The sequence below is a fragment of the Lytechinus variegatus genome, chromosome 8 (genome assembly GCF_018143015.1).
Source record: "Lytechinus variegatus isolate NC3 chromosome 8, Lvar_3.0, whole genome shotgun sequence".
In the NCBI taxonomy this organism is placed as follows: Eukaryota; Metazoa; Echinodermata; class Echinoidea; order Temnopleuroida; family Toxopneustidae; genus Lytechinus; species Lytechinus variegatus.
This window is the reverse complement of record NC_054747.1, coordinates 24,702,107-24,728,157: the sequence shown is the minus strand read 5'-3', so window position 1 is coordinate 24,728,157 and position 26,051 is coordinate 24,702,107. Positions and strand designations below refer to the sequence as shown.

At 37.4% G+C, this 26,051-nt stretch overlaps 2 protein-coding genes across 2 annotated transcripts; both read right to left on the bottom strand.

Moving 5' to 3' along the window:
* Nucleotides 1-3,500: 3,500 nt before the first annotated feature.
* LOC121419568 lies at nucleotides 3,501-22,461 on the bottom strand. Its single transcript, XM_041614021.1, has 15 exons — nucleotides 22,156-22,461; nucleotides 19,721-20,059; nucleotides 18,999-19,400; nucleotides 18,519-18,608; nucleotides 17,890-17,934; nucleotides 17,091-17,345; nucleotides 13,518-13,790; nucleotides 12,640-12,915; nucleotides 11,149-11,232; nucleotides 10,161-10,364; nucleotides 7,642-7,923; nucleotides 6,381-6,617; nucleotides 5,771-6,019; nucleotides 3,647-3,889; nucleotides 3,501-3,556 (listed from the first exon to the last, which is right to left on the bottom strand). Exons 1-15 carry the CDS (start codon nucleotides 22,211-22,213, stop codon nucleotides 3,501-3,503), a joined length of 3,093 nt encoding a protein of 1,030 aa, XP_041469955.1. The 5' UTR covers nucleotides 22,214-22,461.
* LOC121419567 (putative nuclease HARBI1) lies at nucleotides 22,389-26,051 on the bottom strand. Its single transcript, XM_041614020.1, has 2 exons — nucleotides 24,986-26,051; nucleotides 22,389-22,456 (listed from the first exon to the last, which is right to left on the bottom strand). The coding sequence occupies exons 1-2, from the start codon at nucleotides 26,049-26,051 to the stop codon at nucleotides 22,389-22,391; spliced, it is 1,134 nt and encodes a 377-aa protein (XP_041469954.1).

The following is a 26,051-nucleotide window of genomic DNA, read 5'->3' as shown; positions in this document are numbered from 1 at the left end:
GGTTTGAAATTAAGATAAATTTATCCTCATGTAGCCTTGTAATTAGGATAAATTTATCCTCGTGTATCCTTGTAATTAGGATAAATTTATCCTCCTGTATCCTTGTAATTAGGATAAATTTATCCTCAATCAGCCTTGATATTAAGATAAATTTATCCTCATGTAGCCTTGAAGTTAGGATAAATTTATCTTAATTTCAAGGCTACACGAGGATAAATTTATGTAGGTTTTAAATTAGGATAAATTTATCCTCATGTAGGTTTTAAATTAGGATAAATTTATCCTCATGTAGGTTTGAAATTAGGATAAATTTATCCTCGTGTAGGTTTGAAATTAAGATAAATTTATCCTCATGTAGCCTTGAAATTAGGATAAATTTATCCTCGTGTAGCCTTGAAATTAAGATAAATTTATCCTCATGTAGGTTTTAAATTAGGATAAATTTATCCTCATGTAGGTTTTAAATTAGGATAAATTAATCCTAATGTAGCCTTGATATTAAGATAAATTTATCCTCATGTAGGTTTGAAATTAGGATAAATTTATCCTCATGTAGCCTTGATATTAGGATAAATTTATCCTCATGTAGGTTTGAAATTAGGATAAATTTATCCTCATGTAGGTTTGAAATTAAGATAAATTTATCCTCATGTAGCCTTGAAATTAGGATAAATTTATCCTCATGTAGCCTTGAAATTAAGATAAATTTATCCTCATGTGGCCTTGAAATTAAGATAAATTTATCCTAATGTAGTTTTAAAATGAAGATAAATTAATCCTTGTATCAGCAGGATGAACTTATCCGTACAATTGAAATAGATTTGTATGATATATTTATTTGATCTGTTTTTCCTATTAAATGGTTGTATTAATTGAAATGCTGTTTCCATTTGTTTCTTTTATTGTTATAGACTTGCAAACATACATTGAATTGCCAATAGTCATTAAATAGAGTGATTGGAGAGAATGTGTAGATGAGAGAACAAGTCATAAAAGTGGTTGTTACGTGCAAAAATGTGAAATAAATATTGTGGAGTGAACATGATGAATATTTGAAGAAAAATGAACAAAGATTCATTCATTTTGAAAAGATTTACTGTTAAGGGCAATTGACGCTTCTCACCATACTGTAGGCATTTTTTTAGATCTGTCCAAGGCCTTCGATACTATAAACCATAATATATTATTACGTAAATTGTCACACTATGGAATTCGAGGAAGACCTTTAGAGTGGCTTAGTAGTTATTTAACTAATCGTCAACAATTTGTTTTTGTCAATGGTGTATCTTCTTGTAGTAAAGTTGTCTCTTGCGGTGTTCCGCAAGGGAGCTTATTAGGTCCACTTCTTTTCCTCATATATATCAATGACATTCGAAACTCTTCTAATTTCTTGGAATTCATCCTCTTCGCCGACGACTCTAATATTTTTTATTCCCATCCTGATCCAACTGAATTGATCGACAAAGTAAATGAAGAACTTTCTCATGTTTCAGAGTGGATAAAAGCCAATAAGCTATCCTTAAATCTGCAAAAGACAAAAAGTATGCTCTTTAGTAATACCCTGAATAATTTTCCCAAACCTGTTATATTTGATGGTATTGTTATTGAAGAGGTTACATCGACCAAATTTCTTGGAGTCACAATAGATAACAAACTTTCCTGGAATATACACATTGATAATGTATGTAAAACAACTGCCCGTAACATAGGTGTTATTATGCAACTTAAACATGTCCTTCCACAAACCAATTTACCAATGCTCTATTTCACACTAATTTCACCTTACATCAACTACGGGATACTTGCTTGGGGCAATGCCTGCTCTTCGTTACTTAACAGATTATATTTACTTCAAAAAAAGATACTTAGAATAATATTTAATGCTGAACCCCGATCTCACACAAGTGACTTATTTCGAGGAAACAAACTCTTAAAGATATATGAGTTATATCAGTTACAACTAGGCCTCTTCATGTATAATTTACATACGAAAAACCTTCCGTCCATATTTTCTCCTATGTTTGTTTCGAATAACTCGATCCATTCATATCCTACCCGACAGGCTAGCTGCATTCACTTGCCATTAAAGCGTACTCTTTTTGCTCAAAAGACATTTGTTTATACAGGACCCAAACTGTGGAACTCGCTACCGAACGAAATTAAAAAATCTCTTAGTGTTCTCTCATTTAAATGTAAATTGAAAAAGTTCTTACTTCAAAGATATTAAACTACTCACAAATGCGCAAGCTTACATGACAACACTGTCATCTCAAATGCTGTTGCTACTGTCAATAGATAATCTGTAAGCTGACCTCTTATTTCTTGTGTTATCTTACTAGCCCTATATGTGATCATATGTAATTGCATTGTTGTGTTTTTGTCTTCATGTTATGTCATGTCTGTTCTACTTGTCCGCTCTCATGTATATCTCGTCTGTCTGTCTGTCTTTCTCTCTCTTCCTCCTTCTGTTCTTAGTATCAGGTGCACTATTATTATTCTATTATATTATTATTATTCTATTATTAATATTCTATTGCTATATAAGTAGTAATATATATATTGTTTCCCTTTTCCTTTTTTTTAAACTGTACCTATAGCAAGAATGTCCGTTCTTATTGATTTATTTCCTGTTTAAGGATAACTTATGATTATTACATACTGTTATTTTAGGGAACTTGCCTTGTAACAAGCTTTGCTTTTTTTGCATGTTCCCCCCATATCCAAATCTGTTCATTATTATATGCTTTATCGTTCAGTAACATCAATTGTGTAATTTGTATGTATGAGTTATATTATATACTTTGTGATATCATGGATATGGAAATAAATGAAATGAAATGAAATGAAAATAACAAAGTGGATATGTGCGCAATATGAATACCCTATATTATTATACTAATAATAATGTGACTTATAAAGCGCCAAATCCACGCTGTACAGTGCTCAAGGCGCATAAAGAGCTAATAGTCAATTTAAAAAAGGGTTTAATCATCAATTGCCTATTTCGTCTTTCTGCCTTTCATACTTTGCACCGCTTCAAATGGGTACGACAAGACCAATTCAAGCATGGCGCTATTCGATCGCTGATCGACGTCTTTGTTAAACCATTTGTGTGTATGTTTTTTATTATCAATATAACTTCCTCATTAATCAGTTTGATTGAAGAGTATGGTAAACGAGGGAGGAAAAAACTTTATAGAGTTTTATATACAGATTATAAGTGTATTTCCGTAATTCAGCTAATAGAGAATTTTGCTGTTGTTGTTGTACCCGGATTCTGTTCTGTATCAATCCCTTCGTGATTATAAGTTGTTAAAAAATGTGAGCAGATTGATTCTAAGTTTACATTTGAAATTCATATATATTCCTTTTCTTACCATGTTAAAAGGTTTATGCGTAATCTTGAAACAACGATGTTTATGATGTCATGTTATATCTATGTTTACATGTGATATTAGGAAGAAATAAAATATGATTTAAAACCAAAAAAATATTGGTTTTCATAATTTCCCACTTCTTGTTTGATCTATACCCACCAGTCCCTGCAAGATCAAACCTGTAAATTAAAAAGATTTATGATGAACAAACATGAGAAATGTCTCGGTTGGTGGATGTTACTTTTTTTAAAAGATACTCATTTTCTTACCGGTCATGATCTCGTGGGCGAATTCTTCATATCCAGCTCGCAGGAGTCGATCACTTAGCTCTCCACGTTTATCTTCCGTAAGCGAGTTTTTCCTCATCCTTTCTTCCCATGAGTCAAAGACGGTTGATATCGGGGAGGTCCTTCTTCCACCGAGAACATTCGCTATACGTGCCGATATATCGTTTTGGATGCTATCCCTCCATTGAATCCGGGTACTTTCATTGTCACTTTCCTGACAAGTTCCTTGAATTTTATAGCAATTGAGAATAATTCATCATATAGAATCTCTGTTCCATTTGTATACTAGTTGTTCAATGCAATTAATGCTTATATTCTGACTCAGATCCATTTATGTAACGTTTCTAACCCCCATTACACAGAGTGCACAGGGGCTGATCTAGCTTTGACCCAAGGAGGGGGTTTGACCGAGAAATTTGGAAAGCTAGAAAAAAGGAGGGGGTCTCACGCCAAAATGAAGGCCCTTTTTTTAAACAGAGAAATTTGACAAGCTCAAAATAGAGACATTAGAGACAGGGATTACTATAAACATTTAAAGGTAATTTGTAGTTGGCTCTACAATGTAGGTTATTATTATTTTTTCTTACTTGGCAGCCGAAGGGAAAGGTTTATTCCCCCCCCCCCTTAGATCCCACATTTAAGGAAAGAATAATCCTAAACACATAATTATTATGTATGCTTCCTGAAGATGTTGTATTAAAATCCATTTCAAAGCACCTTTTCAATGATTTATATCATGATTGATTAATAAACATTTTTTTAGCATCAATTCTCGCTCTAATTTTACTGAAAAGCGATTTGCAAATATGTTTACTGGCTCATGTAGGATTATGACATCATTGAGATCTGGATTCATTCATTGCAGTAATGTCTTACTTTGGCGCAAATTAAAATTTACATCACTAAATAATACCTACTGATTATCCAAGCGTGAATGCATACCACATAAATATGGTATAAAACTATTTGGGAGAAGATACTCTTTTAGATCATGTATAATTATTATGTGCTTATGAAACATTTCATTTCCTTAATATCACCTGCAACACCAACCCAAAACCGACCATGGCTATTATGCAACTCTCACTGGCATACCATCTGTCGATTTGAGTCGAAGTAGTTGTGGCATCAGGTTTTTAAAAACCTGGGAACCCAGAGAGGCTCTGTAAGTTTAGAAGGCCACTCAACTATGCATACATTGCTGTGCCTCACTGGCTTCCGAAACTACTCTCGACTATTAGGCCCGTATTCTGAATTATGGGAGCCAAATCTTCCATAATTCTGTTTATATTGTCTATTTCGTATGTTTACTGTTTTGTTTCCTTTTGCTTTCATTAGGAAGAAAAATGATTAAGTTATCATTCCTAGACAATTATGAACAATTTGGGTGTCATGTAAGTTAATAAATTTGTGCCCCAATTGACTCTCCATAGTTAAACCACAACTTTAAACCAGGGCTTAATTTAAACCCGAGTTCAGAATACGGGCCATAGTGTGTATTTTTGGAATTCTACCCTCTTGTGAAATTGCACCCTATTCAGGCATTTCCACCTGCTTTCTCTGTACGTATAACACACAATACCAATACATATGTGACCCTATTTAACATGGCTTAGGATTATTAGATCGCCCGGACGAGAACACGAGAGAAAACACAACCAACCTTTTTTTTAAGTTCATATGAACGCGAATGTGGAGCTCCGGAAGTAAACCAACTTCACCACCCCCCCCCCTTCTTAAGAACTAATAAAACCTTTTACACATTGTTGTTTTTGACAACCTGTTAGAATGCACTACAAAAGCTCCGGTGTTGATTTAACACCAGCCCGGAATCTGTATATGTCCACACCAGAGAAGTATTGAAACAACACCGGTTTGGAATCAAGCCGATGTTGTTTTAACCTATATGGTGTTAGACCAACCAGACGAAACTGGTGTTGTTTAACACTTCTCTGGTGTGGACATAGATAGATTCCGGGCTGGTTTTAAATCAACACCAGAGTTTTTGCTGTGTGGAATCCCCCCTCTCATGTTCCTTTGGTTTTCTTATGATTTCTGCAAATGTAACCCTCTCACGTGCCTTGTGTAATATTCTTTACTACCCACCTCTCTGAATCTTGTTTGATAATCCTTGAAATCCCACTTCACTGATCTTCTCACACACATCATCAGTAAGCTGTCCATTCTTTAGTTGGTCCTCTAGGGCGGTGAGGATGATTGTCAGTGGGTCATCGTCTTCGCGGGAGATAGAGACCTTGAGAATTTCAGCAAGACGACAAGTCTCCCGGAAAACAATCCCGTGTTGTAAGCTCGTGACGACGTTTTCACTTTGGCTTCCATTCTTTCGATACGCTCCTAATGAAAAAATCGGTTCGACAAAGAACATAGTGTAGATTTGTAAAGCGCACACACTGTCAAATGGCATCAGGACACCAACACAGCAATAGTTGTCTTGTAAATAAGCCAAAAAATCAACAAATTTACAATTTAACTGAACAATCCAGAAGAATTACACAAGTAAGAGTTGCAAGCATTTGCTAGTATATACAATCTTACATCAGTCATCATACGTCATAACTACATCCTACATCCTGATGGAACCTTTTGACCTCCCGCTTTAGCTGTTCCGTTCACCATTCCTACGTTTCGAAGGCTCTACATGAGACGGTAAACGGAACGTGCAAAACTTCATTCAAGGTATTCTGTTCATATTTACCTGACAAAACAGCAAGAGCCTTATCTCTTCCAAGAACAGGAAGAACCGCATCAGCCAGTGCAATCCGGTGATTGAAAGACTCGAGATGGAACATAGATCTCCAATCCTTGAGCAGAGCAACGATATCATCATGGTCGAAGGCCACTCCAAGCTTTTGCCTTAATTCATCTCGCTCTTGGGATGTTGGTACTGGCCCATACCCCAAGGCGAACATGTCGGATAAAGAAATCGAATGTCCTGTTTGAAAAATATATATATTTAAACTTGAGACCTGGAGAGATATATTATTGTTGAGCACATTACAAGCAATTTTAGTTATGTTGATTCTACTTGATGAAAGTTGTGCTGACTATTTCAGTGAAATCCTCGGTTTTGATTGGCTGAGAGGCACAATACTCTGAATTTACTATGCAAACTGTCGGAGAAAAACAACTTGTCAGTGCTGACAACTTTAATGAAACAGTCCCTACGTTTCCGGTGGTTTGCCCATAAATATGTTGTTCATGTTTTAAAGAATGTGGTCCCCATATGTTCTAATGGCCTTCATTGTCTATTGCATATGGATCTCATATGCTTCCTGGTTGCAGATGCCTTAGGATCCCAGGTGGTTTGTACATTGGGCCCATGCGTCAAAGAATATTGGCATCTGGGTCACACATTTTCTTTCTACCTTGGTATTTTGAAGAAAACATCTTTGCAAGAATGTTCAATCGTATCGCTTGATTATTATTTAAATTTGAAGGTAACTTTATTTCATATGGCCTATTTTACAAGCAAACATGATACAAAAATAAATGTTCAAGGTAATATAGAAGAGGCATGACATAACCATTCATCTAAATTATTCAACGATTTGATGAAGACATTAAAAACCACATTAAAAGGTAAAATATAGGATCTGCGTAAAAAGCAAAATTGGATAGGCAGGATCCAGAAAAATATCAAGGTTTAAATCCAAACTGAAAAAAAATCGGTTAACTAAAGAAATTGCAAAACATACAACTGTGGGTATCTCATTCATCAACGAAAGAATGAAAAGGTATTTGCAACTATTACCCAGCCAGTGTGATATGCAGCGTAACGCGCTTTGGGGGTACATTTATCATTGCGCTTAAAGGGACAATTTCTAAAATTTTCATTCACTCAAGGACATTTTTTTTAAAGAACGTACATAATGTTTATTTCTTGTTTACCTAGCAAAAGAATCAAGGGAGAGAGCTGATCGTTTTTTTTTTACAATCAATAAATGTTGACATCTTACCGTATTTCGTCAGCACGGCGAGATTGTTATAACCGGCTTTGGCAAGTACACTGCACATGTCACTTCTCTTGTTTTTCACCTTGTGGCTTATCTTCTCCAAAAGACCAAGGGTGCCATTGGAGAGTTGTTTCGAGGTGAAGCTGTTCCTGTATTTCAAGAATCTCTGTCCAGATACACCAAGAGCTTGGGTGAATGGGCGAATGTCGGTCATGAGAAGTCGAAATGCAAGCTCAAGAAGTTCAACCAAACATGTCTTGTCTTTAAGTGGAAATGGCACCAACCCTGTTGAAAATAATAGTGTGTGTTTTATTTACAAGTGCACACCCTATTACAAATAATGCGTAAAGCATTTCCACTTATTTGAATGCAGGATAAAAGAGCATAGGTGTCGTGGCCGGGGATCGAACCCCGGACTTTCTATATATATATATATATAGCCAGGTTCCTTAGACCACTCGGCCACGGCACCTCCACATAATAGCGGAGGTGCGAAACGATCAGAATGTAGTTTATTATCAAAAGATATGCCACGTGCCACCACACGTTATCCTAAACTGAAAAAAAAAATTATAACTGAGTTTCTTCCTACTTTCTTCCTTACAAAGTTATCATTTACAGTTGTGTTTACTGTGTGAAATATAGCCGTTTCACGCACTTACCACTCCTTACTTGTTAAGGCACAAGTCCAACCCTAAAAAGGTTGATTTGAATAAAAAGAGAAAAAACAAGCATAACACTGAAAAGGTTCATCAAAATCGGATGTAAAATAAGATAGCTTTGATACTTTAAAGTTTTGCTTAATTTTCCATAACAGTTACATGCACATCCTGGTCGCTATGCAAATGAAGGGACTGATGAGATCACTTACTCAGTATTTCTGATTCTGATTCTCACTCAGTATTTCAGTATTGTATTATATGAAATGTGAAATATTTTCAACTCATTGTCCTGTGATATAAAGCTTCATTCCTCTTTGAACATGTGGCATTACCATTGTTTATTTTATTGTTCAATTACGTTCGTCCTTAATGTTAATAAATTGAAATATTGTACAATTCAAACAATAAAAAACAAAAGAAATAGTGATGAAGTACATCATCGACTCTCTCATTTGCATGTCACTGAGTTGTGCATACAACTGTTTTGTGAAGAATAAGCGACGCTTTAAAATGTCATAACAAAAATGTCATTACGTCCGATTTTGATCTAACTTTCAGCAATATGCTCGTTTGATTTTTCTCTATTTAAAGGGGAATGAAACCTTTGGAACAAATAGACTTGTGCATGTTGTCTAGAAACGGAAAAATCAAAGAATAAGAATAAAGAAAGTTTGAGAAAAATCGGACAAATAATGAGAAAGTTATGAGCATTTGAATATTGCGATCACTAATGCTATGGAGATCTTCCCATTGGCAATGCGACAAGGATGTGTGATGTCACTGATGAATAACTTTCCCTTTGGTGGACTATAAAATACCCTCAAAATGTCTCTTTTTGCTTTTTCTAATGATGATACAAACTCTTTATCCATGATGTATTCTTAAAAAATATGTAATACATGCCCTCATGTAGAAAGAACACATGATCTATGGATAGATGTGATAAAAGAGGCAATTCAAGTGAAATATATACTAAAGTAATGGGGTGAGTTGTTCACAAGTAACATCACACATCTTTATCGCATTGCCAATTTGTTATCTCCATAGCATTAGTGATCGCAATATTCAAATGCTCATAATTTTCTCATTATTTGTACGATTTTTCTCTAACTTTTGTTGATCTGTTTCTTTGATTTTTCTGTTTTCACACAAGCTATCTTGTTCCAATGGTTTCATTCTCCTTTAAGTCTATTCAAATCAACATTTTTCTGGGGTAGACTTGACCTTTAATATAAATCATTTTAATGGTAGCACTGTACTGGAATGACTAATATGATCGTAGGTATAGTTGTCCACATTTTCTTCTTAACCATGTTAACTATGATAGGTCTAACCATAATGTTCTACATTTCTTTTCCCATTTTCCATGTTTTCGACATCAGCCTAGTTCTGGTAGGCATACAGCGGCAAGATAAACATTGTCTATCTGTCTCACTCGCTGTCGAGTAAACTATGATGTCCATCACTTTTTCTCTTTTCCTTTTCGACATCAACGCCATATTGTAGAAAAATAGAAACAGAATGAAATCCCCGACACCCTCCCCCTTTCTCTCTCTCCCCTCCCTCTCTCTCTCTCTCTTTCTATCTCTCTCGCTATCTATTCATCTCTCTCCCCCTGTGTCTCTTTCGCTCACATATGCGCGCACCTACATTGATGACAAATGAATCGTCATTTCTCAATGTAATAGATTTCAAAAAGGGCAATATTAAATGGAAATCTCAAGATGCATATTTGCCTCAACTTAAACAATCGCCTTATGTAATTTGAGCATTTGGGGATCCACTGGTTCATTGGAACATGTCACTCCTAAATAAATGATTGACAATGCCGCCGAAACTTTTTTTACAAGTTATTATTACCTTGACATTCGACCTTTTTCAGAGCATCATGGACCATTTTCCTGCAGCCTCCTGACGTATTCTCTTTCTTCAGCAAACTCTTAACCCAATCCTTCACTCGTTTTACCAGATCCGGACCTTCCCCAATGTTTAGCTTACCCATCTCGGTAGGTGAGAGATAGGACGCTATTCGACGAATCTCCTCCTCTGATATGCCACCAAAATCTAGAAAATAATATTGTAGAAGTGGAATGGACTTTGTACTTCGGACTTGATCCAATACTCCGAATTCAATACTCATCAGATATTTTGTTTTTGTTTTCATTTTAATGTTTAGGTTTATAAGAATTTTGTAATTCTGTATTGTTTCTTTAATTACGGCTTCGCTGGAAAATAGCTGTATGCCGATTGCTGACAACTAGTGTGCTATTTTGTGTGTTTTATTTATTCTTTTGGCCTATACTAATTACAAGAAGATTTCCATCAGGACGCTGCACCCTCAAAGCTCGGCTTTTATAGCATCTTCCTCCATTCCAACCTGCTTATATTACAAACGTGACTATAACTTCCATTGCTTGTATATTTTTTTATTGGAAGAGAAAAATATGGAATTTGTTGGAAATGAAAATTATTAAAATGAAATAAATCGAACTGTATGTTATGGTTTAACCATGAATAAAAAAGTCAAACAACAAATAATCAAAACCTGAATTAACTTTAACCCGATAGGATCTTTGATAATACATCTATCAATATTTTCTTATCAATCTAAAATTTGTAGTCCTCCTGGTGGCACGAAGAAAATTGGCAATAGGGGCAAAATTTGCTATCAGTAGTTATTATATGCAAACTGTCGAATTGTCCATGCACACTCCTGTAAACTTAACGAAATCTCTAGTAGGTCCATGGTTGTATTTATGGAATTCTACTTTGGGTGTCAACGTTTTTGTTATAAGTGTTTTTGCAATACATACACCAATGATTATTTGATATCAATATCAGTACTTACCATGTATAAGTGCATTTGGAATCTGTTGAACATTCTTAATGCCTGTCACGTCTTGAGTGTAGAGGATGGTAGCTCCAAAGAGACCTGAAAATAATTATTCTTTAAGTTTGATAGATATTCATTCTCACTATCGCTGCACAGAGGCACAGATTCATGTTTTTGGTTGGGAGGCACAAATACAGAAAATGTATAATGCTGAATTCGCGCGCAGAGCTCACAGAAAAAATAATGTTTAAAAAAAAATTATATTTTTAAGTATTTTTATGCTTTTAATGGTTTTATAGTGCGTTCCCATGCCCTTTTTTCTTTGTGATTCACAAAGTCATTATCTCGTATTCCGAAGTCGGGTTTAACTTAGACCATAGTTAAACTTTGAGCTCAAATTATGGGAAGCTAGATATGTCATCAAAATATATTTAAATTGCATGTTTCTTATCTTTACCGAAATACGGGCCATATAGTCCACTATGTGAACACACTGTCTGAAACTATGTTCTTTGCAGAACGGTAGTCTATGCGCAGATAGAGCAAGCCAATAATGATAACGCCCAGGAAATCACAAATAAAGGTAGGACAATTGGCAGATTGGAGATGTTGCATATTAAAGATGATGAAATGGCAATTTTCCTTTTGGCAATAAAAATAATGAAAAGCTGCAGAATCGTAACGATCGTCTCAAAATTTGGTCGTAGAAAATTTTTGGTTCCACGGCGCATGAAGCAGTGAAGAACATAATAAATGTATTACGAATGCCCGTCAAATTACAATGTACATCTAGGAGGTCCTTGACAAAAATGATCAAACCATGGACCCGTTTCATAAAGAACTTACCACTGTAACTGCCATAACTGCAACTACCATGGCAACAGGGCTCAGCAACAGGGCTCAGCAGCCAATCAAATCCAAGGTTTTCATGGTAGTTGCCACAATGGCAAAGTTTCAACAGTTGCAAGTCCTTCATGAAACGGGTCCCAGAACAGCAGTTTTGTCCCTAGTTTTGGAGCTGACGAGAATATTGAAAATATATCGTTTGCCCACAGCCCTGGACAGAACTGCTGTTTTTATTCGCCAATTTTCGACACTTGAGACCTCCTTGTTGTTCATTATCATGAAGGGCTTTGGAAATACATTTTTTATGTTCGATGTGCCGTGAATCATGGAAGAGAAAACTCCCTGGTTTCATCGAATCCCTTCCCATTCTTAATTTTGACGATTTAGAGACTGTTGCATGTAGTTCAGAAAGCCAACGTAATCCGACGTGCGTGAGACTCGCAGTTTTTGCATTTAATCATATTTCTCAATTTCAAGGAGTGTCGCTTCCTTTCCACCCAGTACCCATTGAATCCACTTGGATGGAGATTACAAATGTAAACGCCTTGCCAAAGGACGCGAGTGCCATGGTGGGGTTCGCACCCTGCATATTGTGGCTCAAAGTCCGGAGACTTACCCACTGAGCCACAACACCTCTACGGATTATTTTACTAGTTATACCTTCAACATCCTGACGGCCAGCAGCGGATATTGCAACATTCAGTCTGCGCCTCTTATCGAAGTTGCTACATTCCTCATTGCTGATCCAATCAAGAATCAGCCCCTGGGTGTCGAAAAGGGGGGTCATCTCACTTGCATGGAGATATTCATCAAGATCCTCCTTGACAATCGTTCCAAAGTACGAATTTGCCAGCGTTTTTAAATGCCTGTCAGTCAGTCGCTGAACAAATCCACGAATTTCCATTTTTCCGATTTCTTCTAGCAAAGCATCAGGCACTGAAAACGAACAAGTTGCGCGTAAGTAATTCAATGATATTGCTTAAACAAGAGTTTTTGATATAGGATTTGTTTAGTAAAAACTTCCATCTTCCTGAACGTCTACATTTTTTTATAAGGAACGTTAGGCTTATTTGAAATGTGGGTTTCTATAATTATTTCTATTTTTTCTTATTCTTTCGGAAAATTTTCATACTAAAAAAATATTGAAAATATAAAATTAAATAGAAAATCGAAGCATCGCGACTCCTGTCAATATTTCGCCCAAATATTCAATTTTTGAGATCTCATTAAATATAGTTACGTAAATCATAATTTCATTAGACTGGGTAGATTTGTAATAAGTCCTCTATACCCCCCCCCCCTCCCGCAAAAAAGTGCTATAAGGTAATTGTATTTCCTGTATGCTTACATTATAAAATGTGAAAACCTACCAAAGGGACCATTCAACATTGCTGGGTCAATAAAACACAATCTATTCTCCCATTAATGCCGATAAATGACACAGTTATAGGCCTCATTGTTCGAACAAATTTAACATTGATAATAATTCTTTTTTCAAGCTAGTAAATAAAGGTTCATTGAAATTAAGAAAATTGTACCAATAAAAAACTTTCTGTCAACAGGGTTGCATTCTACTTTCTCCAGAGCCAGGCTCATCAAGACCTTTGAATTCCTTTGAATAGATCCCTCCCATTCAATCAGCACTGCAACTGCTCTTGCGATAATGTCCTTCATCTTTCCTGCAGTACTTATTCGTTTGCCAGGAATGAGTTCACCTAGCAAATTGTTCACCCTATCTGGGTCTCCAATTTGCCATAGTATATGGTTAAATTCATCTTCAGAAAGACCCACATCCATTTGCCGTCTTGCAGCTATGGAAGAAAAAAATAGTATATCATTCCTGTTTAAAGGCATCCTTTGGACACTGGCGGATCCAGGGGTCACAGGCCCGTCCGTGGCCCCCCTTTTAAGAGGCACAATAAACATTTGTATTGTAGATGTAGAATGTAGAAATGCCGTTCAAACAGAAGTGTACTCCCCCTTGGAAAGTAAAGACCTTTTTTTTTGCTTGTCAATTTTTTGTGGACGAACTCCCCTTAAATTTTGGTTGTAACCCTTTTTAGTTTTTTTTTTAGTTTGCTTGTCAAAATATTTCTCGTGAAAATGTGCCCCCCCCCCCTCCCTTTCGAAAAATCCTGGATCCGCCCCTGCGTTGGACGGTCTAAACTGCCAACGTACCATACAAATGGAAAACTTGAACTGCGAAAATATATATATATATTGTCGATTAAAAAAAAACATTTTAAGGGATAGCCTCAAAAGTAATAATAATAATAATAATAGTGTATATTTGTAGAGCGCGCACACCGTCAGTAGACGCTCATGGCGCTAGCCGAGCAACAGTTCTCTTTTAAGGCGCTGTCACACCTTGGCGTTTTAGACAGCGTATGCCCGACGTATGAGGAATTTGGCGAATACGCTGGCGTACGTCAAATACGTTACGGGTAAGTTTTGCATACGTTAAGAGTACGCTAAAACACGCTGGTATACGTCGTCATACGGCGAGGTCGTCGAAAATTTTGTGCAAGCACAAAATTTTTCGACGTATGCCAGCGTATGGCTCATACGTCCCGCATACGCGGGTCATAAGTTGTAGGCAAGGTACGGGATCGTTGATACACGTTACTCGTAAGTTACTCATAAGTCGATGTACGTCGAGATAATGTCCAGCGTACCCTAAAACTTCTAACCTATGAGTAACGTACTTTGAACGTATGTGTAACTTAACTTCAACGTATATTGACGTATGAAGACGTGCTCGGACGACCACAAAACTTACTGAACGTGTTTATAACTTACAGCTACCGTATAATGGCGTATTGACAACGTTTATAGGAATTGGTATATAAAGGTGGGGTTCACAGGAGTTTTCTTCGGCATGGCGGTGGTGTTTATACGGTGATGTATCGTGCGGTTATGATTTGAAGGTGGTGTCAAACCTTGGCGTTTTAGACAGCGTATGCCCGACGTATCAAAATTTCTCTAAAACGTCGGCATACGCTGAACTTTGATTTTTTTTTCAACTCTTGGCGTATAATTAGCGTATTCATAACGAGTTGGACGTATACATAACGTATTAGTAACTTATATCGAACGCTTCGTTAACTTATAAGTAACGTATTCCAAAGAATGCCTTGCGTATTGCTGGCGTACACAACTTATGCCCTACGATAGCCTAACTTACGCATAGCGCGCGGCAGCGTATCGCTGACGAACACGTGTCGTAGCCTATAAAAAGGCTGCCGCTCGACTATTTAAATCATAACCGCACGATGCATCACCGTATCAACACCACCGCCATGCCGAAGAAAACTCCTGTGAACCCCACCTTTATATACCAATTCCAATAAACATGATAAACGTTGTCAATACGCCATTATACGGTAGCTGTAAGTTATAAACACGTTCAGTAAGTTTTGTGGTCGTCCGGAGCACGTCTTCATACGTCAATTTACGTTGGAGTTAAGTTACACATACGTTCAAAGCACGTTACTCATAGGTTAGAAGTAAGTTTTAGGGTACGCTGGACATTATCTCGACGTACATCGACTTATGAGTAACTTACGAGTAACCTGTGTCAACGTATATGAACGATCGCGTAACTTGCCTACAACTTATGACCCGCGTATGCGGGACGTATGAGCCATACGCTGGCATACGTCCAAAAATTTTGCGCTTGCACAAAATTTTTTGACGACCTCGCCGTATGACGACGTATACCAGCGTGTTTTAGCGTGCTCTTAACGTATAAAAAACTTACCCGTAACGTATTCGACGTAAGCCAGCGTATTCGCCAAATTCCTCATACGTCGGGCATACGCTGTCTAAAACGCCAAGGTGTGACAGCGCCTTGAATAGTCGAGCGGCAGCCTTTTTATAGGCTACGACACGTGTTCGTCAGCGATACGCTGCCGCGCGCTATGCGTAAGTTAGGCTATCGTAGGGCATAAGTTGTGTACGCCAGCAATACGCTAAGCATTCGTTGGAATACGTTACTTATAAGTAAACGAAGCGTTCGATATAAGTTACTAATACGTTATGTATACGTCCAACTCGTTATAAACCCGCTAAGTATACGCCCAGAGTTGAAAAAAAAAAAACAAAGTTCAGCGTATGCCGACGTTTTAGAGAAATTTTTATACGTCGGGCATACGCTGTCTAAAACGCCAAGGTGTGACAGCGCCTTTACAATTGAAAAATTAGATTTTATAGAAATTTATATAAACACTACAAAAGAACCATGAACAAGTACAATGTAAGAATTATAATTTCACATCTGCTTCATTCACCCCAACCCATCCATCAGTCCATCATCATGCGGAACCCAGTGCCCTCTATCTGCCCCGTTCACTGTCAATTTAAGGGGTAAACCCAGTCAGTACATAACTCACAAGAGCTCTAGCAATCTGATGACACCGGGTCCCACATGAACAGCCGGTGGATGGGAAGGGATGAATCATCTTTCCAATAATCATCAATGGAATACAACTAAATACATTTCAAATCAGTTACAATTTAAATAGGTATGTCTTAAGATGATGTCTTTTGGTGATCTTTGAAAGTAATAATACTTGATGAAAAAAAAAATTAAACATGTTAAATCCGCCCGATGAATACTTGCATGAAATAAATACTAAACGATTTTCAGTGACGAATTTTGTTCTGAGCCTGTCAGATGTAAATATTTTTGTAGATTGTATTGAAAGGCGTTTTCATTGACTATTAGTTTTCATGTTGATTCCTATGTTGATTGTGTATATGGGTGTATATATGTTTATGTATTTATGTGTACTGTGTGTATATGTGTGTGTATTTATGTACAGGTGTGTATGTTTATGTGTATGAGTATATATGTGTATGTAGGTCTATATGTGCATGTCACCTGCATGCTTATCACTCCCTTCTATTATTTATGCCATGATGCATTTACTATTTATAATTAGACATAAGTTGCTTCTCTTTTTGACGAAATACTATTTTGCCTATATTCCTTGAATTATATATTTTTTTTTATTATTTTGTACTTCTTGTTTTGAACAAAATATTGGCGAATGCGAGTGACGTTCTAATAAATTCAATTCAATTCATGAAACGCTCTCAAGGTTGCTTACCGTATAAACCTCGCCACTCGCTATCCAATCCCACAGATGACAGGGCTCCCCTTAGATCCATAGCTTGTGTATCCCGCCTGTGACCATCCTTCCACTTGCAAAAGACATCATACGTCTGCGGTCCATCCAGGTCGTCGGCAACATCAGATACGTCTAAATTTCGGAGCGTCTGACGTAGCTTACTCATCTTGTCATGCTGATCGTCCGCATCATCACTGAAAATCAGTATCCACAGCTCATAGAAGGATATCTTTCCTTTGGTGAGGGGATATAATACATCGATCTTTTTTAGTTCAGTAAATATAGTTGTTGCACAGAGTATAACTTATGGAGTGTTGCAAGAAACTCTGCAACTGATCGTCACTTTCAGGTCCCAAAATCATTTGAAAGCCATGCATTCCTTTGTAAATATACAATCGATTGATGGGCTGCTTCTTGCATCAACAAGTATTAATCGACTGGCTTAGTTAAACTGATCCATGACTTTAGATCTACAACTGGGATTTGCAACTGATTGCAAATGTTTTCTTGCAACACCCCCTTATCGTGGCAAACGTTTTCTTAAACAAAATATCAAACTTGAATTAGACTAATTTCTAAAACATTTGAATATCAATTTTAAAAATATACATGATATCAACAACAATAGGCATGATGATGTTATTGCTATGATATTAATGATAATACGAATACTAATGGTATTAATAATGATTAACCAATCACGTATTTGGTGTTTGTAATGTAGGTGCTGAAATTCTAATAATATTGAGTTTATAGTCCGACAAAATAAAGATGTTACCTTGGATTATCGGGAGTGGATCTTCGTCTCCCTTTTCAACGTCATCTATCAGGGAAATAAATGAATAATGCATTACATTATTTTTTCGTCTTTTGCAAAATGTTGGTCAAAAGCGATATTACTTACGAAGAAATGAGAAATTTGCATAAATACTTTATAAACATTTATTGTCAATTTGTTATTCACGTTTTTCACTGTAAGTTTTTCTGATGCATTGTTCTTTTTTATGACAGAATGTGTTCCAGAATATGCTTTCCAAAAATAATGGTAAACCATTGTTCGAATTGATTAACAGAGATAAGATCTAGAGATCTGTTTTTTGCAATTTGTGGGCAAAATTTTACTGGTCCTTACATAAATTCCTGAAAATGCAGAAATTATCGACAAGGCATTAAAAATCAGATGTTAACCCGCTTTTAATTTTCGGATCTTCCTACATTACAATTATCATTAGTGGTTACAAAAGATTAATAAAAGTGGAAGGAAATAAGCCACGGAGCGATGTCTTGCCTGTGTTTCGGTAATGGAGGAGTAGCAGCATCTCGACAGGGGTTAAACTGACCCCCCCCCCCCCATTAACTAATGGTTATAACAATATAAATTTCTGTGTCAAAAAAGTGAATACTTACATCTTATTATCAAAGTTTTGCGCCAATGTAAGCACTTGAATATTACAATCAAAAGCACAACCAGGGATAAAAGTGATGATACTGGTGCAACTGAAAAAAGAAGAAAGTTGACATTACGTTTAGTTCAGAATATTTTGCACCATGTGTATTTATGGGACAATTGGTTCTCGTTTGGTCTTTTTTCCTATCTCTATCTTCTATCTGTCAAAGGTTCAAGATCACACTATGAAAAAATGTCTGGAGGGGTGGCCTTATTTACTCTAGTGTTGGCCATATATACGAGGTCTATCAACTAACTGTGATTTTACCTAAATACAGCTTTACGATTTTGCGTACATACAGGAGATTTATTATTCTTTTCTCAAAGTCTACTACTTTTAACGCGAAAAATGAAATTATTTTGATTGAAACTATTATACTACTGATCCTTTTTCAGAAAAATATTTTATAACAGGATATAAATTCTTAATCATACCCTACCAATTGTGATAATGTGGTGCTTTCCCCTTTCCTTCGAAGAAACAGTGGTAAGTGGTAGCATCGTCGAGTAATCTTCCAAACGAACAACAATTTGCGTTGTCCTTTGTCCAGAAGTGCCTGGGATGCTTGATACGACACATACATACGTCCATTCACCGATGACGGCATCGATGACGATCGATTTGTTCTTCGTCCCGTCATCGTTGACCACTTCTTCGCTTCGGGCAAGAGCGACGTGTTGAAGGTCGCGAAGGAAGAACAGGTCCACGGCAGGGAAGTAACCGTTTACAGAGCATTTGATTTCAGTGGGATATTTGGTTGTAATGTAACAAGGTTTGTCAGGGTTGGAAGGCGCCCTCTCGATACAGTTATCGATCACAGGATAGGGATTCTCTGGACGTGCTTTGAAAAGGGGAGTACATGATAAAGAAATTTGAATTTCTTGTCAACTTTATTTGTGTCACTTTTTATTTATTTAAACAAGGAGAATGGCAATGATGGAGTTATAAGTTAAAAATCCGCATGTGATATTAAGTATGCTAGAAACATGGAGGTAAAGCCATGCAATAATAATTGTCCTTTTTAGGCTGATGATGAATCCCGAATGCTTCGAGGCATGTAGTGCTAAATATAGTCTTTAGATAATCGTTTTGTTATTGTTTTTCTTGTTTTAAAAACAGCTTTCCGTCATTCATTCATTGAATGTATAACACCATACTTACCAATTACTACAATGTCGGTGAAGTTGTGGATAAGGATCCCTAAGTAGTTTGAAACCCGGCATATATACCTTCCACGGTCTCGAACCTCAACACTCTTGATCGTAAGAGAATAATCAGCACCGATGTCACATGACTTGTCATTGACGCATGACCCGGATGGGGATCTCCCTTCCACCCATATGATCAGGTTGGGAGAGGTCGTTGGGTCGTCTCCCTTCTTCCAGTAAACCGCGATTGGCGCTCCATAGAACTGGCATCGTAGAACAACCTCATCCCCTTTTTGCACCGTCCTTTGCAAATCGGTATAGACCACTCCGTCTGGCACCTGTCCATCGGTAACTGAATTAAACATTGATATAAATAATAATTTGTTTTCAATAAAACCTGAAAAAATGGAGAGAAAAAATTGTCAAGCAAGTCAGCTTTCGCTTATCTGGGGGGAAAACTGGTGTGTTTATACAGTGCGTATCAAAAAATTTTACACTTTGAAAACGCCCTGGGAATTTAAAAATATGCAACATGTGGGTAATTTGTTCACATTATAATCTTGGGTTTGGGTCTCATCTATCCAATGAAAGTAAACGTTTTGACAGAATGTTACACTTGAGTGAGCACTGTCAATTTTTGCAAAGCTCGCAGAAATCTGTTTGCGCAGAAATGCTTGTTTTCACGCTGTGTCCAGGAGAAAGGGTGAAATCAAACTTACCCTGCGAAACATTTCCCTTGCACTTTTAGTCATTTGAAATAAAACGGATACATTCAAACATTTTGTAACAGTTTTGCCACCCAAATTGGAATGTCAACACATAGTAAGCACAACCTTTACCCTTTTTGTGCCAGCTGGATCTGAGGACATAACCGAATCTGAACAAAAGTTTATATCAGACATCTCCAACAATTTTTTCACTAAATTTTTATCATTTAAAGTGGGTTTACATTTCATTTTTCATTTAATACTTGTTTCTCCACACTTTTCCAAAGCTTGACAATGATCAACAAAATGAAAATCAAGCCTGAGCCATTTCATGTAAATCACAGTTCAGTGTAAAGCAAATGTCGTCACGATGGCCCTCGGTGTGTGGGGGGAGTGGGGTGGGGCGCAATGCACTCTTCGAAGTGTTTTGGTCAAGGAAACAAGTTGAAAAGGTAAAATATATCTTCAAATCAATTTTAATAGCTAAATTCCACGTGTTCTTCATGATTAAGGTCTACTTTTATTCGCATAACTATTACAAAATTCTGCGCAAAAAAAAATTCACCAACTTTTCAAAAGTAAGTGGTGCTCACTCAAGCGTAAATATTTTTCGACAATTATATCGTCATTAGCTTAAATGGATTCTGTACCAATGTGAAAATGGGGAAAATTCATCAGGATATTACAAATGTAGAATTTTACACGATTTTTTCTAAATGTAAACCTTTTTTTGGTACGCACTGTATATGGCATGTACTTACGCTCATCGTCAAAGATTGATTGTCACTTGAAGTGCACGTATCCATGATATTAAAATGCTTAATGAAAACAAATTCGTTTTGAAAGGAAACCACTTTCGGGTTGTGTTTCAGTTAAGATCACGATTAAGTATGTCTCTGACAGGGATGTTTATTCGATAGAGCACAATTTCCCCGTATCATTCGCTCCAGTTGGGGGGTCTACGGGGCAAAATTTATTAAGAATCACAAATGAGTGATCTTTTTGGTCGTTTTAAAATGGAAATTCAATGTTGATGACCTAATGGTTAAAAATAGTGTCATATCTTACCAATTTCTTATTCGTTTCTTTTTCTCCAGTGAAATAAAAATACCATGATATCCATTATTTCTTCATTTTCGATTTCTTCTATTATTATCCTCTATCATTATCATTATCCTCACTTCTCGCCCCCCGCCCCTTCTCTATCTATTTATTTCTTTCCTCCCCGCCCCCCCCCCCCCCCCCCTCATTCATGCTCCCCGTACATTCCTGTTCATTTCTCTTCGTTAAACTTGTACCTTATCTTTCACTCTATATACACCACCTTTTTTATTGTTCTGGAGGACCGCCCCACCCCCCCCCTTCCAAAAAGAAAAGGAATAGAAATGAGTAGAAAGGCCATTGTGTGGAAATTTGTCTCAAAATTTGATTTTCACTAGAAGAAATAAAACTTATGCTGGCTCGCTTCTCACCCTTCCGACTTCTAAAACTGGAAGCCATAAATATAACCCATGTTGTGCAGCTCAAAACGTTTGGCGGCAGAGTAGGGTTGATTTTTTTTTGGGGGGGGTGGGTGGTTGGGTTGTGCATGTTAGATCGATCGTCTGGCTTTATCTCTAATCATCGATTCAAACGATACAATGTTTGCATTCGTTGTATAGAATGTGCAAATTACTTATACGAATGAAATTGGTTAATGGGATATATCAGTTAGATAATTAAATTGTGATACTTTACTCACCTGAACAAGTGGAAATTATCAGAAAATTCACGCTGACAAATATCAGATACATATTCATGATCTCAATCTGCGATGTCCATTACGTAAAGTTTAACTGTAATAAAACAGTGTTCGTTAACGAAACTATGCCAGTTTCTATTCATGATATACGATGGAAAGCTGTACATCATGTGACGAATGTGTAAAAACCCAGGAGGAAGTGGTCTGCCATATGTTTATGCTGTACAAAACTTTCACTTTGGAGTATTGTGCAAGCGGTGACCTCCATAGGTCAAGCGATCGTTAGTTGCCATGGAAATTCCTGATCAAGAGAATCCCCAAAACATTATTTTTTACACTCTCCTTTGAGCATTTTTAGGGTTCAGGATATGACAATTAAATGTAAAGGGTAGGTAATGTAAGAATGTGCTGAGGGCCCAGTCATGCTCAATATATTGTGCTCAGGGGGTTCAGGGGCCCGTTGTAGAAAGAGTTGCGATCAAACTCAAAAACGCAACTAAAAAAAATCTAGGCGCAACCAGATTTTCAGCCAAATGAGGCAACCGTATTTGGGACTTGCCCTTGATATTTTGACTCGCGTTTAAACCACAAGCGTACCTACGGGGGGGGGGGCAGGGGGTAGTCTGCCCCCCCCCCCTGACGAGCTTGAAAGACGTTTTGCCCCCCCCCCCCTCTCTGACGAGCTTGAAGACCTTTATTGGCCCCCTGGCGAGCTTGAAAACTTTTTGGGGGGGCTTGTCAATTTTTTTGGCGGACGTTTTTGCCCCCCCCCCCGTGTGGAAAATCCTAGATCCTAGGTACGCCACTGGTTTTAACGCAACTCTTTCTGCGAAGGGCCCGTGAACGACTATACATTTGTATACTATATAATATTGCTAAATCTAAAGATTGTTAGTATCGTCACAGTCAGGGGCGTCGATCCATTTTTTCAGATTGGGGGGGCAAAATCATTTACGTTCCAAAGGCGCTCGATCGTACAAAACACCCACTCACATATATATATATATATATATATATATTGTAAAGAAATGGATGAAGAGAACAATGGTAGGCGTAGCTTAAATCAAAGTTCCCCCGAGCTATCTACCCTTTATAAAAATTGGTGATGCCGAAAAAAATGTCTCGGCCGGGAATCGAACCCGGGCCCCCAGCTTTGAACGCCAGTGCCTTAACCTCTAGACCACAGAGTTAGTGGCTAGGCCGAACCCAATCCGATTGACCGTCAGATAGACAGATTTTCGACACTGTATATATATATATATATATATATATATATATATATATATATATACATATGACTCTTGAGACACAGACACGTATTTCACCAACAAATTAATGCGAGCGCGAAGCGCGAGCTGAAAATTTTTGTATTCCAACTCGAAAAGCGGACATTTTGAGTACGTAATAAAGGACGAGTTGTGTATCTCAATCTCGCTTGCTGAACATTACAATCTTGTTTTTTTTATGCACATCCGGAATAATTTTCATTGGTGGGGCGATCCCCCGCCCCCCCAGGATCGAAGCCTCTGGTCACAGTTGACATTCTTTGTCTGATATACTAAAGGCAAATGAAGGCGTTTGAAAACATGTTTGAAAGTAGTTAGCTACTAAAATATTTAAAACGGGAGAGGTCGGGTGTCATACTTTTACGAAACATTTTTTTTATCTTGATTTCTATTTGGATTGAAATCATTTATTGTCAGGCATGGATTTAATTTAAAAATTTCAAATTTGATTTTCCCATAAAGTCTTTTAATGAAATGAAATTAAACATTACGTATTTGAATTTTGCACCAAGTTCTAATATAAAGGTTCCCAAATTAGAATTAACATGTTGTATCATCTAACGCTGAAGTATACCAAAAGTGTAGTATAGTGACCAGTACCGGTACATCTGTATTCCATCCGTTGATTCGTTGTGAAAACTTTATTTAAATATTAGACAGAAAAATATGGCGCCCTCTCATGGAAATTCATCAAAAGATGCGCCTTTCGTACCCAATTTTATAAATTTAATGATTTCATTTCACATGTTTCAGAAAGCTTCCAGGAGAGATTATGTCTTCGTTACAAAAAAATTAATACAAAATAAGACAATAAAAAGGAAAAGATAATAGAATGAAAAAGTAAAGAAATAAAGAAATATGAAGATAACATGATATTTATATAACAGATATTTTGTATGTTCATTGCTATCGGGTGCGAGAGCAAAATATTGTTTATGAAAATGTGACCGATGAAATACGTATTCATTGGGCATTACCCACACTTTGGTCACCCATTGACTGTGTGTTGTAAATAATAAATCTTGAAATAAGAATTTTGAGATAACACACAGAATGAATTGGCTAATTATTATTTTTTTAGTACAGAGAAACTGGGATATCTTTAAGAGGAAAGTCCTTGTTTTGCAACTTGGTGACATAGTTATGCGATATGAGTGTATTCAGATGTGAATAATTAGCGTATTATCATTATCGCAATATTACACTCCAAGGCCCGGTCCCACTGGGGAACGTTGAATTACGCATGAATTGCGAATACAAATTTCGGTCATTCATTGTCATCCGCATTAAATTTGGCAAAAAAAAAATCCACTTTAAAATTGCGGATGCATAAAAGATGTACAGCGAACAAATTACGATTAAAAGCAGAAATATCACGAATAAAAACGAATTACCTTGCGAATGCTATTATACGAGGGATATTGCTTGTAAAATTGTGGAATGTATTGCAGACATTGCGGAAATGTAACGAAAGTAATGCGGAAGTATAACACATGTATTGCGGACAAAAATAGGATGCCAAACGATTATTGCGGAAGGATTACGTATGCATAGAGAATGCAATGCGCACGTGGTGCGGAAACAACGGTCGCATTGCGAATGTGATCTTGCTTGAACCTCCACTGTGTCAACAAGGTTTTGGCCCCTTCGCCATTCTCCAGGAACTATTTGTCCATTCTTCAGCTGCCGGTCCACAAGCCTGTTCTGTAGGACTGGGTAGCGGGTGCGCATTAGGTTGTGGAGCAGAATGCAAGTCTTCAGTATCAGCTTGACTGTGTCGGCATGGTGCTGCATGGTGGTGAGAAGGACTTGGAATCTATTCACCATGATACCAAATGTGTTCTCGACGACTCTCCTGGCCCTCGACAGCCTGTAGTTATAGATACGCTCTTCCCTGGTCAGGGCCTTTGCACTGTATGGCTTCATTAGGTATGTTCTCTGAGAGAAAGCATCGTCACCCACAATGAAGTATGGGACATCTTGGGTGTCATTGGGTAAGGGACCTGGAGTTGGCCAACCCATAATGTCGCTGTTCTCGAGACCTTGCTTCAGCTCATTTTGGTTGTATATTTGAGCATCTGATGCGGAACCGTTTCCTGATACATCAGCCCAAATAACCTTGTAGTCAGAACTGACCAGGGCAACTAAAATGATACGAAAAAGGCCCTTGTAGTTGTAATATTCCGAGCCTGAGTTTGGGTGAGCTTTGCATGCCACATGCTTGCCATCAATCGCGCCGATTGTGTTAGGAAAGTTCCACCTCTGCAACCAGTCATTGGCAATTTCACGCCATTCTTCATCGTTGGTAGGGCAAGTCATCTGTTCATCAAGGTGCTCTTCTGATATGGCTGTACATACTCCTCTGACAACTTTGCTGATTGTGTTGTGAGGGACCCTCCAACCGTACTGCATGTCCCTGTATTTTGAACCAGAGGCAAGATGGCGTATGGTTAAGGCCACTGTGAGTCCAGGCTCTAAGTTCGCTCCGAAGTTGGTCTGTGTCTTGAGCAGTCGAGGAGTGAGCCGGTTCACGAGTTCGTCAAACATGTCTGGGGGCATTCTCATAAAGTTCTGGAAGGCACGTGGATCTTCGTTACGCAGCTCCACCAT